This window comes from Cetorhinus maximus, chromosome 5 (genome assembly GCF_964194155.1).
Source record: "Cetorhinus maximus chromosome 5, sCetMax3.hap1.1, whole genome shotgun sequence".
In the NCBI taxonomy this organism is placed as follows: Eukaryota; Metazoa; Chordata; class Chondrichthyes; order Lamniformes; family Cetorhinidae; genus Cetorhinus; species Cetorhinus maximus.
The window spans coordinates 106,538,594-106,558,412 of record NC_135883.1 but is presented as its reverse complement, the minus strand read 5'-3'; the positions used below and the strand labels follow the sequence as shown (position 1 = coordinate 106,558,412).

Sequence of the window (19,819 nt, the reverse complement as noted above, 5' to 3'; positions counted from 1 at the left end):
ATCTCTTTAGCAAATCTGGGAAAGAGGCTAAGGTCCTATCATAAAAGTATGTCAGCATAGGGACTTGCATATTTCTACAAACATGCCCTGCATGCTTCCTCTGTTCTTTCCCCTCCTCCATAATTTGCAAATATAGAGGGTTGTCTATAATAAGATTAATAGTTGGGCACTGAAGCACTTTCCAGCTCTACAAATAGTCACTGAAAGATTTGCAGCACAGTTTAAAGAAACTTTTACAAATTTTCAATTATTTCCTTAGTTCAGTAGGAGAACAGGCACAGCAGGAACTTTAACAACAACCAAAGAAACAGGCCTTCCTGGCAATGTCCATATTACACAGGAGCACAGTTATCAGGAGCTGCTTTTGTCGCCTGCTCATATTCAAGAGTTAAAGTACATTAAAGTAAAAAGTAGGTGCAATGAGCCTTGGTTTAGATTGCAATTTGGCAAGTTACACAGATAAGGCACATAGTTCTCAGGTCATGATGTCCAATAATACAGACACTCTGGGTTCAATGCACCTTGGTTGCCTGGTTCTGCATTATGGGCTTGCTTGCAAGCTGATTGAAGTAAACTGGTGAAGTAAACTTTGAAGAATTAAGCACAAGTTAGGGCAAGTAGTGTGCAAATACGTTTAATGACACACTGAATCAGTACTGAAAATATCAGGGCCTCGAAATTCAGCTGTGCCCGAAAATAGGCATACTGGGGACAGCTGCATTGCATGCATCAGTTTAATTTGGCCCCTGACAGCACATTAAGTTGGTTTTGAGACCTCATTATAATAAGTCATGTTTAGAATGGGGCAGGAGAGCCACAAATTGGGCATCGGCAACACCACTTGAAGGCAGCCCTTCTTAAAGGGTAGCTACCGAAGAGAAATGGTTGCCTCCAGCAAAGTGTGCCTCCTCATTTCTCTGATGATGCTTTGGAGGCCATGGTCCAGGCAGTGAATAGGAGAGTAATATCCTGATCCCCACCATGGGAAAGAAAATTCTCCAGGCAACAACTATGCCACCAGTAGGAAGAAATCACTTAAAGCCAGGAACTGGCTGGAGCATAGAAAGAAGTTTAATTACCTCGGCAGAGTTGTCAAGTTTAGAATACTGCTCTTATTCTCTGCTCACACCTCCAGAACCCCAGTCCCCAGTTCCCTATCTTCTGTCAATCAGTGCACTGCACTTTACTGCATTTTGTTCCCCTCAAACTCACACATTCATCATTATTGCAACCCTCATTTTTGATGCAGCTCTTCTTACACCCTACATACCAGTTATCTGACCATGACACACATGCATGGGGCTGTCACTAACATTCTTTCCAGCAGGAGAAGACTATGCACAGCTCCACTCAAAAGACAGCCACAGGAGGTTGTTCAGCCTCTCTGCACACACTCCAAATTGAAGAAAATATTATAGGCAAGGGATAAACAATGGCTATAGTGACTGACATCATTGGAGGAAACTTAATTCCTTATGCCTTATTCACTATTTTCATTCTTCTAGCTCAGCCATCACATGACACATTGCCGATACTCTGATCTCTATGAGCAACTCTTGCTCTCCTCTGCCTTACTTACTGTTCCTCCTCCTCCCTTTCCAGCTCCATATGCAGCCCTAACAAACCAATCACGACTGTAGTCAAACTTCTTTGAAAGCAACCCAAAAAAAGAAGCAAAGCCAACAAAATTATCTTCTAACTAGTCAAAATTAGGGTTCCAGATTTAGACAACAGGCCAGAAAAAATGCCCAGACACTGACCAGCAGACTGAATTGACAACCTAGAACTATCTTGAAAGAGACCCTTTTAAATAGGTTGAAATAGCCCTTGCCTTCCCGTTAGAATCATGGGCAGAATTTTACGGCCCTGTTTCAGTGGGCATGGGGCCGTAAAATGCGGCGGGCCGTTATAAATGCCGTTGATGACAGCGGGAACGTAAAATCCCACTGTTGTAAAATTCTGTCCCATGGGTTGCTTGGCAAATTTATCATGCGGCGAGGCAGGCACGGGGGGGCAGCCCAATATTGGAAACACGTTCTACAGCAAGTGTAGGACCCCTTATTTAAAAACTTTAATTCATCACTTTAATTGTTCTATCTTGCATTCTGGATGCCTACAGTGAAGTAAATTTGGCAGGTGCTGCGTTTCAGGCTCGTAATGAGGCGTGCACGCAGCCTACCAGATTGCGTGATTGACTGCTGATTTTGGGCCTGAACAATGGGCGCGGTGCCATCAAATTTCTAGGCCACTAAATGTCCTGAATGAACTAATTTCTGCTCTGAGTTTGGACCAATAGTACACTCCCTAATGAATGGCTACAGACAACATCTGTTTGCTGTAGAAGGCTTCCAATGTTCTTCAATTAGATCTTCTTTAGCAGCAAAGTATGGCAGGTGAGCTCCTGAGCACCATAAGGAACTGAGACTCTAGGGAATTGAGGGGTCATTCCGAATCAACTGACAAGCCATTACTAATCAGTATAGAAGAAGAAGGGGCCACTGTCTGTACCAGGTATCTATGTGCTTTTTGGCAGATGGCAGTTATTGCCACTCTTGAGAATGTCCTGAAAAAGAAACAAGCTCAAATACCAAATGATAGGAGTTATTGGAATTCAAAGCCATACCCTTTCAGCTGTGACTTCTGTTAGTCACTGTATTCAAACAAAATGCTACATGAATTTTAAAAAGCTAGTGCACGTGTAAACATGAAACAGACCTGATTAAAAAAAAACATTCACTCTTTGAACGGTGCAATAACTTTTTTTTTAAAAAAGCACATCTACAAATAATGGACTGATTTTCTTCCACTTTTAATTAAAGTGCATAATATGCAAATGTGTGTAATGCACTTTGTTTTCTTTGAATTTCAAACAAAGTCAGCATCAAAATTGAAGATCTATTTATAAAAAAAAAAGGTAATGAGAATCTATCTATGTTCAAAGGATTAATTCCACTGAAGTACAGAAAAGGAACTATAGCCTTACACAGGACTTAGGAGCACAATTAGGCCATCTGGCCCTTCGAGCCTGCTCCACCATTCAATAAGATCATGGCTGATCTGGTTGTGGTCTCAGTTCAACTTTCCTGCCTGCAGCTCATAACCCTTGGCTCCATTGTCTAACAAAAATCTACCTTAACTCAGCCTTGAATAAATTTAAAGACCCAGCCTCCACTACCTTCTTGGGGAAAAGAATTCCACACTCTAATTACCCTCCAAAAGAAAAACATTCTCCTCATCTCTGTGTTAAAAGAGAGACTTCTTATTCTTAAACTATGTCCCCGAGTTCTAGTTTCCCCCACAAGAGGAAACATCCTCCCAGTATCCATGAGTGAGGGGGCCTGGAGGCAGTAACCACCATCTGGAAGAGTGGGTGAAAACAGGATCCGGAGACAGTAACCATCACTGAGAAGACCGAAAGGGCGCGGAGGCAGAAACCACCACCTAGAAGAGTAAGAGGGTCCGGAGACAGTTACCATCACCAAGAAGAGCGAGAGGATCCGGAGACAGTAACCACCATCTAGAGGAACGAAAGGAGCCGGAGACTGTGGCCACCATCTAGAAGAGCAGGTGAAGAGGGGATCTGGAGATTCAGAGACTCAAGACATACAGCTGGAGGGCATAGATTCAAAATAATTGGCAAAAGGAGTAAGCGTGATGTAAGGAAAAATATTTTCATCCAGAGGGTGGTTGGAGTCTGGAGCAAACTTCCTGAAAGGGTGGTGGAGGCAGGTTCAATCAAGGTATTCAAAAGGGAATTGGATTGCTACCTGAAAAGAGAGAATGTGCAAAGTTATGGGGATAAGGCAGAGGAATGGGGCTAGGTGGAATACACTTTCAGGGAGCCAGTGCAGACTCGATGGGCCAAATGGCCTCCTTCAGCATTGTAAAGATATTGTGATAGTCATAGAGTCATAGAGATCTACAGCACAGAACAAGGCCCTTCGGCCCATCCAGTCTGCACTGGTCAAACAAGTACCTAAATATTCTAATCCCATTTTCCAGCACTAGGTCCATAGCCTTGTGTGCCACGGCATCACAAGTGCACATCTAAATACTTCTTAAATGTTATGAGGGTTTCTGCCTCTACCACCCTTTCAGGCAGTGAGCTCCAGATTTCCACCACTCTCTGGGTGAAAAAATTCCTCACATCCCCTCTAAGCCTCCTGCCCCTTACCTTAAATCTATGCCCTCTGGTATTGATCCCTCCATCAAGGGGAAAAGTTCCTTCCTGTCTACCCTATCCTTGCCCCTCATAATTTTATACACCTCAATCATGTCCCCCCTCAATCTCCTCTGCTCCAAGGAAAATAACCCCAGTCTATCCAATCTCTCCTCATAACTAAAACTCTCCAGCCCAGGCAACATCCTGGTAAATCTCCTCTGCACTCTCTCTAGTGCAATCACATCCTTCCTATAATGCGGATTCCAGAACTGCACAAAATACTCTATCTGTGGCCTAACCAGCGTTTTATACAGTTCCAGCATAACCTCCCTGCTCTTATATTCTTTGCCTTGGCTAATAAAGGCAAGTATCTCATATGCCTTCTTAACCACCTTATCTACCTGTCCCTAAGGGACCGGTGGACATGCACACCAACGTCCCTCTGATCCTCGGTACTTCCCAGGGTCCTACCATTCATCCCGTGCCTTGTTTGTCCTGCCCATACTTTGTCAGCTCACACTTATCTGGATTAAATTCCATTTTCCACTGATCAGCCCATCTGACCAGCCCATCTATATCCTCCTGTAATCTAAGGCTATCCTCCTCACTATTTACCACCCCACCAATTTTCGCGTCATCCACGAATTTACTGATCAACCTTCCTACATTCAATCATTGATATATAGCACAAACAGCAAGGGACCCAACACTGATCCCTGTGGAATCCCACTGGACACAAGCATCCAGTCACAAAAACACCCCTCGACCATCACCCTCTGCTTCCTGCCACTAAGCCAATTCTGGATCCAATTTGCCAAATTGCCTTGGATCCCATGGGCTCTTACCTTCGTTATCAGTCTCCCATGCGGGACCTCATCAAAAGCCTTGCTGAAGTCCAAGTAGACTACGTCAAATGCATTGTCCTCATCTACACACGTGGTCACCTCTTCAAAAAAATCACTCAAATTGGTCAGACATGACCTTCCCTTAACAAAACCATGCTGAATGTCCTTGATTAATCCCTGCTAGTCCCTTTGTTTAGAACATACAAATTCAGATATTGTCAGTGAGTCCAGCAGTGAGTATCCAACCTTAACAGAGTGTGGGAGTTTGGTGAGCTGAGGGACTTCGATGAGGAGGGGCTGTTGGTGCTCCTTTGCCTTTTCTAACTCTTTCCATCTTCCTCTCCAACAGATTTTCCATTTTGGATACTGCTGGGGGAGATGGTTTCTCAGGGGAATTCAGCAAGAGACAAGTCCCTGGCACCACGAGTGGCTCAGCTGCACAGAGCAGGGGGAAAAAAAGAGTGGGAGAGCAATAGTGAAAGGGGATTCTATCGTAAGGGGAACAGATAGACATTTCTGCGGCCATAGCTGTGACACCAGGATGGTATGTTGCTTCCCTGGCACCATGGTCAAGGATGTCACGGAGCGGCTGAAGGACATTCTGAAGGTGAACAGCCAGAGGTCGTGGTCCATATCGGTACCAATGGCTGCATTAAGTGTTTGCGGCTTGAGGAGCTTCGGCTCAGAGTCATTGAGCTGGAGGCTAAGCTGTGGACACTGCAACACATCAGGGAGGAGGAAAGTTACCTGGATGCTTTGTACCAGGAGGCAGGCACACGTACAATAGGATCTTCTGATTTTGAACGTGGTCAGAGTCAGGAGGGTGTGACTGTAGCTGAGGCAGGTAAGGGGATCCAGAGAGCAGGAGTGCACAAATGCCAGCCTCTGCAACTGTTCAACAGGTTTGAGGTTCTTTCAGCTTGTTTGGATCAGAGTGGCTGCAGGGTGGATGATCTGACTGACCATGGCACTGTGGTACAGGAAGCCATTCAAATGAGGGAGCACAAACAAAGGAATGTAGTGGTAGATGGGAACAGTACAGTGAGGGGGATTGACACTGTTCTCTTTAGCAAAGAGTGAGAGGCCAGGCGGCTATGTTGACTGCCCAGTGTCAGAGTTCGGGACATTTGTTCAGGGCTGGAGAGGAACTTGCAGCGGGAAGGGGAGGATACAGTAGTCGTGGTCCAAGTAGGTACCAATGACACAGGCAGGATGAGGAAAGGGGCTCTGCATAGTCAGCATGAAGAGCTAGGCACCAAATTAAGAAGCAGAACCTCAAAGATAAAAATTTCTGGTTTATTAGCTGAGCCACGTGCAAATGTGATAGGACAAAGAAGATCAGAAAAATGAATACGGCTCACAAAGACTGGTGTGGGAGAAGTTGGTTCTGGTTTGTGGGGCACTGGCACCAGTATTGGGGAAAGTGGTGGCTGTACCATTGGGATGGTCTATACCTGAACCATGCTGGGGCTGGTGTCCTCGCAAGCCGCAAAACTAGGGAAGAAGAGAGGGTTTTAAACTAAATAGTGGGGACAGGGGACCAAATGTGGGAAGATGTTGTAATCCAAAATTAGAGACAAGGCAAGAGAGAAAGGTATTAATATGGGAAATGATAAACAGACCGTGATAGGAAGGGATAGAGAGCACAAGTCTAAGAGTAAATCAGCAGTTAAGGTTCGACGCTACAGAATAATAAAAGGACAAAACTAAAGACTCTGTGTATAAATGCACCTAGCATTTGAAACAAAACAGATGAACTGATAGTGCAAATAGAAATAAATAAATACAATCTGATGGGCATTACATGGCTACAGGATGACATAGATTGGGACCTGAATATTGAAGGTTAGGTGACATTTAGGAAGGACAGGAAGTTAGGAAAAGGTGGAGGGGTTGCTCTGTTAATTAATGATGGTATTAGCACATTAGAGAGGGATGACCAAAGTTTAGGAAACCAGGATTTAGAAGTGATTTGGGTTGAGATGAGAAATGATAAAAGCAATAAGTCACTTGTGGGAGTGTTGTTCAGGCCCCCTAATTGTAACTGCACGGTTGGACAGAGTATAAAAGAAGAAATAATGGGAGCTTGTCAGAAAGGTACAGCAATAATCATGGGGGATTTTAATCTACATATAGACTGGAATAATCAGATGGGCAAAGGTAGCGTAGATGAGGAGTTCATAGAATGTTTTCGGGATAGTTTCTTAGAACAGCACCTTCTGGAACCAATCAGCGAGCAAGCTATACTAGACCTGGTATTGTGCAAATGAGATAGGATTAATTGATAATATCAAAGTGAAGGCACCCCTAGGTAGCAGCGATCATAACATGATTCAATTTTACATTCATTTTGAGGGAGAAATGAGTGCGCCCAAGACTAGTATTTTAAACTTAACTAAGGGCAATTATGAGGACATAAAAACACAGCTAGCTAAAGTGAAATGGCAAATGAAGTTAAGGGATAGGTCAATAGAAGTTCAGTGGCAGACATTTAAAGGGATATTTCAGAATGCACAGAATAGATACATTCCAATGAGCATGAAAAATTCTAAGGAGAGCCTACCATCCGTGGTTGACAGTATCAAGCTTAAAGAAAAGACATATAATTACGCAAAGACGGGTGGCAGGTCAGAAGATTGGGAAGAATATAAAGAACAGCAAAGAATGACAAAAATATTAATAAGGAGAGAAAAATTGGAGTATGAGAGAAAGCTAGCTGGTAATACAAAGACGGATAGTAAGAGTTTCTATAGATGTTTAAATAAGAAAAGAGATAACAAAGTGAACATTGGTCTGATAGAAAGTGCGTCTGGTGAATTGATAATGGAAAGTAGAGAGATGGCGGATGAATTAAACAGCTATTTTGCTTCAGTCTTTACTATAGAGGACATAAGTAACATCCCGGAAATAGCTATAAATCAGGAAACGGAATGGAGGGAGGAACTTGGGAAAATTTCAATCACCAGGGAAGTGGTATTGAGCAAATTGTTGGGGCTGCGGGCTGACAAATCCCCAGGTCCGGATGGACTTTACCCTAAGGTCTTGAAAGAAGTGACTAGTGAGATAGTTGATGCATTGGTTTTAATTTTCCAATCCTAGATTTAGGGAAGGTTCCATTATATTGGAAAATAGCAAATGTAACTCTATTATTCAAAAAGGGAGGGAGACAGAAAGCAAGAAACTACAGGCTAATTAGCCTAACATCTGTCATCGGGAACATGTGAGAAGCTATTATTAAAGAAGTTATGGTACGGCACTTAGAAAAATTCAAAGCAATCAGGCAGAGTCAATATGGTTTTGTGAAAGGGAAATCATGTTTAACCAATTTATTGGAGTTCTTTGAAGGAGTCACATGTGCTATGGATAAAGGGGAACCGGTGGGTGTACTGTACTTAGATTTTCAGAAGGCATTTGATAAAGTGCCATATTAAAGGTTATTATGGAAAATAAAAGCTCATAGTATAGGGGGTAACATATTGGCATGATTGGCTGGCTAGCTAACAGGAAGCACAGAGTTAGCATGAATGGGTCTTTTTCTGTATAGTAGGATGTGACAAGTGGTGTGCCACAGGGATCAGTGCTGGGGCCTCAACATTTTACAACTTATATAAAATTATTTGGATGAAGGAACCGAAGGAATAGTTGCTAAATATTCTGAAAAAGATAGGTAAGAAAGTAAATTGTGAAGAGGACATAAAGAGGCTACAAAGGGACATTGATAGGTTAAGTGAGTGGGTGAAGATCTGGTGAATGGAGTATAATGTGGGCAAATGTGAAATTGTCCATTTTGGCAGGAAGAATAAAAAAGAAGCTTATTATCTAACAGGTGAGAGATTGCAGAGCTCTGAGATTCAGAGGGATCTGAGTGTCCTAGTGCATGAATCACAGAAGGCTAGTATGCAAGTACAGCAAGTAATTAGGAAAGTTAATTGAATGTTATCATTTATTGTGAGGAGAATTGATTACAAAAGTAGGGAGGTTATGCTCCAGTTGTACAGGGCATTGGTGAGACCACATCTGCAGTATTGCGTACAGTACTGGTCTCCTCATTTAAGGAAAGATGTAAAAGCATTAAAAGCAGTTTAGAGAAGGTCTACTAGACTAATACCAGGAATGGGCATGCTGTCTTATGAGGAAAGGCTGGACAGGTTAGGTTTGTATCCATTAGAGGTGACTTGACTGAAACGTTTAAGATCCAGAGGGGTCTTGACAGGGTGGTTGTGGAGAGGATATTTCCTCTTGTGGGAGAATTTAGAACTAGGGGTCACTGTTTAAAAATAAGGGGTCAGTCATTTAAGACAGAGATGAGGAGAATTTTTTTCTCTCAGAGGGTCATGACCCTTTGGAACTCTTTTCCTCAAAAAGCGGTGGAAGCAGAGTCTTTGAATATTTTTAAGGCAGAGCTAGATAGATTATTGATTAACAAGGGGGGTGAAAGGTTATTGGGGGTAGACAGGAATGTGGGGTTGAGGTTACAATCAGATCAGCCATGATCTTATTGAATGGCAGAGCAGGCTCCAGGGGCTGAGTGGCCTACTCCTGCTCCTAATTCATATGTTTGTAATTACTATGTAGGATAACTTCATTAGAAGCTTTTTTAAGCACATTTTCTTTTCAATTGTAGAAAAAGTATAATTTTTGTGTGTGTGCTTAAAAAATCAAGATTAATACACTGAAGTTTCACCACACTACACAGAATAATTATAATGCCTACCTGACTTGGATCATACACCATAAGTCTGTTCTGGTACTGAGCAGTGTTGGTCACTCCACCTACCATGAAAAAATAGTATTAATTCCAGCTCCAAGATGTTCAGACAAGAATTTCAACATGCCGTTAATTTTCATTCCATTTCTTCATGCATAATCTTCACAGCACTTTCTCTCAATGTACAGATGTAATAGTCTGACTGGAGTTTTTGGAGTGCCAATTGCTATTGTTCTACGGATATACTGACTTATGTTGAGCCACTAACTGTCCTGTAGTATTTGTCTCAAGTGGCCATTCTTTACACGCAAGTCTACATAGCGAGTGTGAGCAGGCTATTCCAGCATGGAAAAGATTGATCACAGATGAGATCAATCTTATCTTCACCTAATATCCACACACTTCTCAGCAGGGGGCCAGGAGACTGGGGCCTGCAGGGGGCCAGAGGACTGGGAACAGCAGGACCTGAAACTTTCACTGATTTTTTTCTATGTAAACCTGAGACCATGAATCACTACTTTATTCTGAGGTCAGCTAACTTGTAAACAGAATAGGAATCAAACCAGGAGCTTTACTTTGTTCCTTATTGGGCAATGCACATTGCAATTTAGCCACCAGTAGGTTCTGTTTCTCACCTCTTAATGCCATCTTCTATTATTTTTGGTCAGCACATATTACCAAATTCTCAGAGAGGACCATATTGTTTAACAATGTGAATGGCTAATCTACTTTAAAATGCAATATTGTAGGAAATCCAAGAATAATGATATAACATTAGTTTCCTTTCGCCCATAGCGTAAAGAACAAAAAGACTAAAATGATGTAATTTAACTATACCTGCACGATACTAAGTGATATTATAAACGTATATGTCAGAATAAGATTTCAGTCACACTAAACTTTAGCTTTAATTTTATCTGGATGATATGCAATTCGTTTAACTTATTTTCCAGTGCACTTGGGCATTTAACATGATCTGAAGGAGATGGATAACATTTCCAATCTTTTTAAGAGCATAACAAAACGTGAATTGAGAAACAACCATTCAGACATCAAACAGGCTGCTCCTACAATGTATAATCAATTTGATCATGAATCCCAATCTTCCTACTCAATCTCCTGTTGGACAGTTCAATGTAAATGAATACTCCTGATCCCCAGAAAGAATTAAGCAAACTCCTGAATCTTCATGCATACCTTCACCATTCAATCCTGGCCTTCACTAAGACCAGAGATCCAGCATCTAATGTGTTCCAGTGAGTAATTAATAATCTCAGTTGATATCTATCCAGAGAAGCCTCAATTCCATTCCCAATCATCCATTTTCCATTGGCACAAACATTTTCTTCCCTCTGGTAATGAGTTTGACATATCCACTATTCTGAGACACAAAAGAAGTTTCCTCACAAATTCTTCTAAAATTACTTGAGGCTTGTTGAATTTAAATCCATGTCCTAGGCAATAGCTCAGTTGAAGTTACTTGCTTATATTTACATCACCCATGCCTCTCAGCATTCTAAAGGCATAGATCATATTGCACTCCATCATCTTTTCTCCAACTGAAAAAAGCACTTCAAATATCTTCTTGCATTTCAAGCCCAAAGTCCTGGAGGTATGTTTATGCTCTTCTTTGATCTATTCCCAAGGTATTAATGTCCTAATGTACAGTGGCCAAATGGAACCAAGTCTACCTAACCGTCTATTTACTTATACCCCGGGGCCTTACTTACTGTTGTCATAGCTTTTAAGTTATGCTTTTATATCAACATTTGTAAAATTGTAAAATTATAAACATTTATGATGACACTTTGCAATGTCAATAGTTGCCTACCATGGTGCAATTGCAGATTCTAGCCATTAAATGGCATTTTGAAGTAATTTTTCAATTTGGTCAGGTTGGATTTGTCCTATTTTTTGTAGCCAGGCCATAAAAGGGGAATTTTCCACACTGTTGGATAGATCCCACAGTTGTAGCTGTAGTGCAAGAGCTTGACTAGAGGTGCAGCTAGTTCTGGAGTACAGATTTTCAGCACTAAAGCAGAATGCTTGCTGGACAGGTATATGGAAGCTGATCAGTGCTCATTGGTAATATAACCTTGAGCTCATGCCTATGTGCACGTTAGGGATCTGGGTTGTCCCCCAACAGACCCTGCACCCCACCCCTTCCTGGCCCAGCCCAGAGACGGCATGAGTAAACAGAAATTCCACCAACTTGGTTTGGAGTTTCTTAAGCATGGTTGTGGTCATGAGTTTCCATGCTTCGAGCACCTAGTTAAACAAAGATGCATTTCTTCATTTAAAAAAAACACATCAAGACTTTTTTTTAAACTGGTAATTAATTTTTGGAGGAATTTTTCTCAAAAATGTACGCCATAAAATATATTCCTGTAACTTACATCTTGTACAAAGCTGAACACACCTGTATTTATTTCTGCAATTAAATTCCTTTCACGTATGCACTTTATGTTCATGCTCGTCTATCAGTGAGGGATTCTGAAGATTTGCATACAGATTTGATTGTACGAAAACAGATATTAAATTAGAGTGTCCTTATTGTTTAATTTGCTTAAAACTGGGGTGCATTTTCCTGTTGGAGTTCTCAAAAGTCATCAAGCTGATTTCTCTGCTGTTAGGTTATGCTACCACATGCTGGCACATCAGCCCTTGCAATCAAAGCCCTCCAAAGATTCTAGGGCTCACCTATCGAGTGTATCACACAGATTAACACTTCATTCTATCTGCTTCCCAGGGGTCTAATCAGCATGCTACGGTTTTGGTAATGCAGCAACCATAATTAAATCGCCTGATGCTGTTAAGGATGATTTTACAGCTTTTTATTTCAGCCCTGACAGAGATGCTCAACCCAAGACATTAACCTTTCTTTTCTCTTTTCAGATGCTAATGGGCCTGCTTTGTATTTTCAGAATTTTTGTGTTTCTTTTTCAATTTTTTTAGCTTGTGCCATTTGCTTTCACTTTATTGCTTTGTCTCTGTTGTTCGAAAACATCATTTTTCTTTTCAAATTTGAAGCAGCTGTTTGTGATCAAAAAGATATCTTCATGATTTTAAATTTCTATGTGGCTGTGTCTCAGTACAGTGAAACAATCAATAGTGACGGATCCATGGGCCAAATTAATTCAATAGAGCTTAAGTCAAGATGGCAGCTGGGTGACTGGTTTTCTTTTATTCATTCATGGGACGTGGGTGTTGCTGGCTGGGCCAGCATTTATTGCCCACCCTAATTGCCCTTGAGAAGGTGGTGGTGAGCTACCTTCTTGAACCGTTGCAGTCCATGTGGTGTAGGTACACCCGCAGTGCTGTTAGGGAGGGAGTTCCAGGATTTTGACCCAGAGACAGTGAGGGAATAGCGATATAGTTCCAAATCAGGATGGTGAGTGGCTTGGAGGGGAACTTCCAGGTGGTGGTGTTCTGATGCATCTGCTGCCCTTGTCCTTCGAGCTGGTAGTGGTTGTGGGTTTGGAAGGTGCTGTCTAAGGGGCCTTGGTGTGTTCCTGCTGTGCATCTTGTAGATGGTACACACTGCTGCCAATGTGCGTCAGTGGAGGGAGTGAATGTTTGTGGATGGGGTGTCAATCAAGCAGGCTGCTTTGTCCTGGATGGTGTCGAGCTCCCGGTGTGTTGTTGGAGCTGCACTCATCCTGGCAAGTGGAGAGTATTCCATCACACTCCTGACTTGTACTTTGTAGATGGTGGACAGGCTTTGGGGAGTCAGGAGGTGAGTTACTCGCTGCAGGATTCCCAGCCTCTGACCTACCCTTGTAACCATAGTGTTTATATGGCTAGTCCAATTCAGTTTCTACTCAATGGTAACGCCCACAATGTTGATAGTGTGGGATTCAGCGATGGTAATGCCATTGAATGTCAAGTGGCGATGGTTCGAATATCCCTTGTTAGAGATGGTCATGCCTGGCACTTCTGTGACATGAATGTTACTTGTCACTTGTCAGCCCAAGCATGGATATTGTCCAGGTCTTGCTGCATTTGGACATGGACTGATTCAGCATCTGAGAAGTCATGAATGGCGCTGAACATTGTGCAATCATCAGCGAACATCCCAACTTTTGATTTTATGATGGAATGAAGGTCACTGATGAAGCAGCTGAAGATGGTTAGGACTAGGACACTACCCTGAGGAATTCCTGCAGTGATGTCCTGGGTCTGAGGTAATTGACCTCCAACAACCGCAACCGTCTTCCTTTGGGCTAGGTAAGACTCCCACCAGTGCAGTTTCCCCCCTGATTCCCACCAACTCCAATTTTGCCAGGGCTCCTCGATGGTCAAATGTTGCCTTGTTTTCAAGGACAGTCACTTTCAGCTACCTCCTGAGTTCAGCTCTTTTGTGCATGTTTAGACAAAAGCTGTAATGAGGTCAGGGGCTGAGTGATCCTTCTGGAACTCAAACTGAGTGTCAGTGAGCAGGTTAACATAGTCTGTGTTGGAGGAAAAGGAGGGGAATAGAGGTAATGAAGTTGCTGGGGGTCCAATTAGGGCAGTCAATGATGGAGGCTAGGAATACAGGAAAAAGACCCCGTCCCCTGGGCCTCTAACCCGCATAAGCTTACATGCAAAACTGGCCATGAGATAAAGGTTTGCCAATATAATTAATTAAAATGAGCATTATTGTTTGCTTTGCAGACTGAATCATTTTATTGATTAACTTCAAGTATAAATCACTCATAATAACTGTGCCAACAGTATGATAACTATTAGTGATATCAACAATTTGAAGCCAGTGTAGCCACCATGGAAACAACTAATATTTATACTTTTGTCCATTCCTGTTGGCAATCAAAATTCTTTTGCTCCCCAAGAAATTTTTTGATGCAGGTCTGGATCTCTGCTTTCACACTGTCCACTTGCAGCTTGTCCCTCTCATTTCTCCAGGCGGTGGTTATCATTGCGGTAAAGTGGAGTGCTAGCTACCTTTAAGAGAATGTAGTTAGTTAACCATGTGACTATATTGACCAATTGCTACATAGCGCGGGCTTCTTGGGTAACTGTAAGTCTAGAGCTGGAGGTGATTGAAGACGCACACATGGGTGTTAGTTCCAATAAACCACCAATGTTTGTTCACTTAATCAGTCTCACAGTCATATTGTTTCAAGCACCAACTAATGTGTTAATATCAAGAGCGCAATTAGCATACGCCGGACAAAGCGAACCTGACCAAAAATATAAAAATCATGGAGAAAACATGTTCTGTATGAGCATTGTTGCATGATATGGGGAATGTATAGGTCTGATTTTCTTCATGTTTGAGCATTTTTTCCCTGGGTTTTGTTGAAAAGTTTCAGGTACCTCTTGTCACTGGTCTTGCAATGTTTCATCTAGGGGGAGGATGTAACACTTCCCACAATGTTGAATTCTTCATATAGTCATCCATGACAATCTCCAAGATTGCCCACTTGAACACCATTGCAAACATTCTTCAAAAGGCTAATTTGGACAATCTGTTGTGAAAGCTATTCCCAGACAAGTCATATCTGTCAGTCACGTACTTCTCGACACCATTGAGAAAGTTAAAAAAAACTCTCTCACACATTGTCCTCCCACATTGTGTGATAATTACTTCAGTTTGCGTTCACTGCGACCCCAAAATACTTGTCTCGAATCGTGCTTTCCAGGTTCCTATTCATGTCACTCATATCAGCTCATACAACGAGAGGACACTGATTGACTTGGGCCTTCAAACCTTTGATGCAGTCTATGAATAGTTTCACATTATTGCTGAGAAACAGAAATTAAAGCTCAGTTACTTCATTGGCAGCCCCCTTGTCCCCAAAGAATCTCCATAGTATCTTAGGGCACTCTTCCAGGCCTATACTCAAAGTCTCTCATCAAGGGTTTCCGGCATTTCAGCAATCCGTCAATAGCTGGCCCTAGAGAAAATCAACTGGTCACAACATGCTTCAATAAATTATCCTCCACTTCAACAACATCACAGAACTCAACTTTTTTTTAATTCATTCATTGGATGTGGGCATCGCTGGCTAAGCCAAGATTTATTGCCCTTCCCTAGTTGCCCTTGTTCAGAGGGCAGTTAAGAGTCAACCAACTTGCTGTGGGCCTGGAGTCACATGTAGGCCAGACCAGGCAAGGACGGAAGATTTCCTTCCCTAAAGGACATTAGTGAAACCATATGGTTTTTTTTTTACAACAATCGACAATGGTTTCATGGTCATTATTAGACTTTTAATTCCAGATTTTTACTGAATTTAAATTCCACCATCTGCCATGGTAGAGAATTACCCTGGGTCTCTGGATTACTAGTCCAGCGACAATACCGCTATGACATCGCCTCCCCTGCTGTCTTCTGCTCAGATAAATGCTAATTTGAGCTCATACCTTGAGAATTATGCGTTCTGCACCAACATTAATGTTTCTGAAAGTGCACCTTGATGCATTGTGCAAAAAAAGATTCGAGCCAAACGGCTGGCTACAACAATGTCCTTTTGAGCACCTTTCAGTTTTTCGTAAATACTGTTGTGGTTTCCGTAATTAACACTTGCATTTTCAGTTGAAGATGCAGAAAATCTCTCTAGGCTGAGATTTAAGGCACTGAGTTTGGATAATATTTCTTTTGCGATTGCTTCTACGTTTCCTAGCTGTCACCATAGAAATCCAACAGGAAATTCTGGACCCCCTTCTCAAAATTAAAATATCTCAAAAACAAGGGGGAACACTTCATTGTACACATGTTTGAGGCATCAGTCGTCAAACTAAAAAAGATCATTTGCTTTAATGTAATCAAGTACTTCTACACAGAATACGGCACTAGAATGTTCTTGCTCAGTTTTGTTGTCTTGTCAGCTCTCTCGCCACAGAGAAGTCAATGTAGATTTTCTTATTAGCTTTTACCTGCAGTAAATACTCCTGTAGGCCAGGTGGTGCCTCAAGGCATGGTAGACTTTACATAGTTCAACAGCCGTCACTCTATCGTTTTCATTTCAAGACAGTGAAGGCAATTTTAAAAAAAAACAATCTCAATGATGATGTACCTGCACTTCAAGTGTTTAATTTGTGCTTTCCGGATAAAACGTGTTGATTCACATCTCCCTTTTCCTGATGGCTGCCATTGATATCGCACAGCATGATGTGCAGAATGCATGATGCTCTCCCTTGCTGCTTTTTGCTACGAAATCACACTCTTTTGACTATTCCGGATTGAACGACTACTTTCTCTTAGGCATTTTGAATTGGTTAATAGTGGTTATGAGGACAATTTGATGGGGTCTTTCCTCGCGGGCACTCGCCCACCTGGAAATAATTTTAAATGACTGACTTTGATATTAGCCAGTGAGGCTAGTAGGACCACGGGTCCATGTTCATTGTGTAACATTGAGGGATGCATCATAGGATGTGGGACAGGTTTGATGGGACCTTTTCTTGTGGGTACTCGCCAATCTGGAAATGATTTCATATGACTGACATTGATATTAACCAAAGAGGCTGGTAGGTTGACCATTTGGAACCACCCAATCATCAATCGGTGGTTGATTTTAATATCAATCATTGAAAATCATCTCCATTGGTCAGTGCACGATGGCAAGTACCCTCAGGCTTTTGAACTTCAGGACACCGGACCCAAGGGCATCCAGTACCAGAACAGGGCCAGATGCATTGAAAACCAGGTGAATGGTCACTCCAAATCCAAGATATAGTCTATAAACAGTTCACACTTGCCTTTATCTTCACTACTGAGCATACAAGCCAAGGAGAACATTGCTGCAATGAAAAGAAGAACCATGTATGAGGAAGTTATATTAGCTTTCTCCAGTGAGGGCAGCATAGACTTTTGACACCTGTTCCAGGAGAACCTGCTCCCAACCTCCAGTACTGACTGTTGAAGTAAAGTTCACTGCAGCCACAAAAAGAATGATTGCACTTGTTTGCAAAAACAAACATCTTCATAAATTTCTTCATCCAGAAGCAGCAGGATAGGAATCTGGAGTTTGCAGTGATTGCAGGATTCCATAAAGTTCATAGGTTACGCAAATATAATCCAGTTTGTTCCTGCTCATAATGCTGTAGCCTTCATGAATTTCAAAACAATTCTACTGAATTAAAGTGCAATTGCCTGTGACTATCTACAACAATGCACACTGGTCCGTACTGCCCATATTCTGACAGCTGCCATGATACATTCACCTTATGATGTCTTCCATTCCCCAATGTTTGACCCTGAAAAATGAGTAAAAGTTCAACTCTTTAGAGTCCAAGGCTATCCACTGCAGGCCTGGCTTGACATCTATGGTGATTTCTGTGTATACCTACTGAACACAGGTAAAATGTGATCCATACTTCTACAAGACTCATGGGAAAGGGGGAAGTGGTGGTGGGCAAAACCCACTAAAAGAGGTGGATTTGAAGGAATGTCTTGAAGTAGTAGAGGAAGATGGAGAGGTGGAATGGTTTAGTGAGGGTATTTCAGACTGTGGATCATAGGTGGCTCATGGACAGCTTATGCATGAAGATGAGAATTTTAAATTTGAGATATTGTGAAGATCGGGAGCCAATACAGGTGAGCAATCACAAAGGTGGTGGGACAGGATATGGGACACTGAGTCTTGGGTGAGCTGAAGTTTACAGGACGAACGGGAGTAAAGCCAGGAGAGTAACAGAATAGACAAGTGTGGAGATGACATAGTCATGGTTGAGAAATTCAGCGGCAGATGGGTTGAGGTAAAGTCACAGACAGACAATGTTGTGGAAATGGAAATAGGTGGTCTTTCTAATGCATAGGATGTGGGCTTGGATGAGTTTTAATAGGACACCAACATTCTGGATCAGCCCAAGAGAGTGGAAGGAATAGAATTAATGGCAAGGGTATGGAGTTTGTGGCAGGGATTATAGGTGATGATTTCAGTATTCTCAAAGTTGAATATGGAGAAAACTGGCTCATCCTGATCAGATGTTGCACAAGCATTCTGATAACACAGAGGCAGTGGAGCATTGATAGCATTGGTGGGTGAGATCAGTGTTTATCAGGAAGCTGATTCCATGTTGTTGCAAGGGGTTGCATTTAGATGAGGAACAGAAGAGAGCAAAGGACAGATAACAGTGTGGGTCAAGAAGTAAAGTCATTGCTGAAGACGTCCTGTATATAATTGGATAGGTAATGGTGAGGTCAATGAGCTGCACATTGTGGGGGGTGAAATCCAGAACAGAAATACTAAAATCATGTCTGTGGCCCAATGCTGCTCCCTCTCTCCTGCTGTGTTCCATCGGTGCTGTTGCGCACTCTTTCTCCCTCCCCGCTCCCCCCAGCCACTAAAAGTGTTATCCCATCTCTGCCACGACCATCACTTGCTGTGACGCCCTTGCCTAACCTGAAGCAGAGTTTCAACTGGAGGGCAGCCCCTCAGGCTTAAACATCACCAATAAAAAATCAATAATGATCCTGAAATCAAAAGAAAACTGAAATACTGAAAATCCAAAACAAAAAATGCTGGAAACTGCCTGCAGATCTATAGTTACATCCTATAGGTTTATCAATGCTTATAAAGGATGTCATTTGCAGACATGGATTGGCATTTTTGTGGAATTTTATTTATTCTTTCACGGGGTGTGGAGGTTGCTGGTTTGGACAGCATTTATTGAATGATAGGAACAAAGGACTATTTATCTTCCTGTGGTGGGTTACAGGCACACTACATATGAACATACCCTATTTATGTATCTATATTTATCCATGAGCAAAATCTTATGAGGTATGCTAGTTTGAATAGACCAAAAAGCTGGATAAGGCATTTGCTACAGGACAATTTTCCTTTGTTAGCTGTTTTTGAACAGTTTTCAGAGGATACCATTCTGGAAATAAGCTGTTTTGAAAACATCCCAGAGGCCATAAGACCACAAGACATAAGAGGAGTAGGCCATTTGGCCCACTAAGTCTGCTCTGCCATTCAATGAAATCATGGCTGATCTGATAATCCTCAACTCCAATTTCCTGCCTTTTCCCCATAACCCTTGATTCAAATACTGATTCAAAATCTGTCTATCTCAGCCTTGAATACACTTAACGAACCAGCCTCTAGAGTCCTCTGCAGTAAAGAATTCCACAGATTCATTACCCTCTGAGAG

At 42.1% G+C, this 19,819-nt stretch overlaps 1 protein-coding gene across 1 annotated transcript in view; it reads right to left on the bottom strand.

Annotated features, from left to right (window-relative positions):
* The window catches only part of klhl32 (kelch-like family member 32), a 251,413-nt gene that overhangs the window by 18,270 nt on the left and 213,324 nt on the right, over positions 1–19,819 (bottom strand). The window contains exon 7 of the mRNA XM_078541315.1: positions 9,722–9,780. Within this exon, the coding sequence (XP_078397441.1) occupies positions 9,722–9,780 (59 nt within the window). The remainder of the gene's footprint in view (positions 1–9,721; positions 9,781–19,819) is intronic.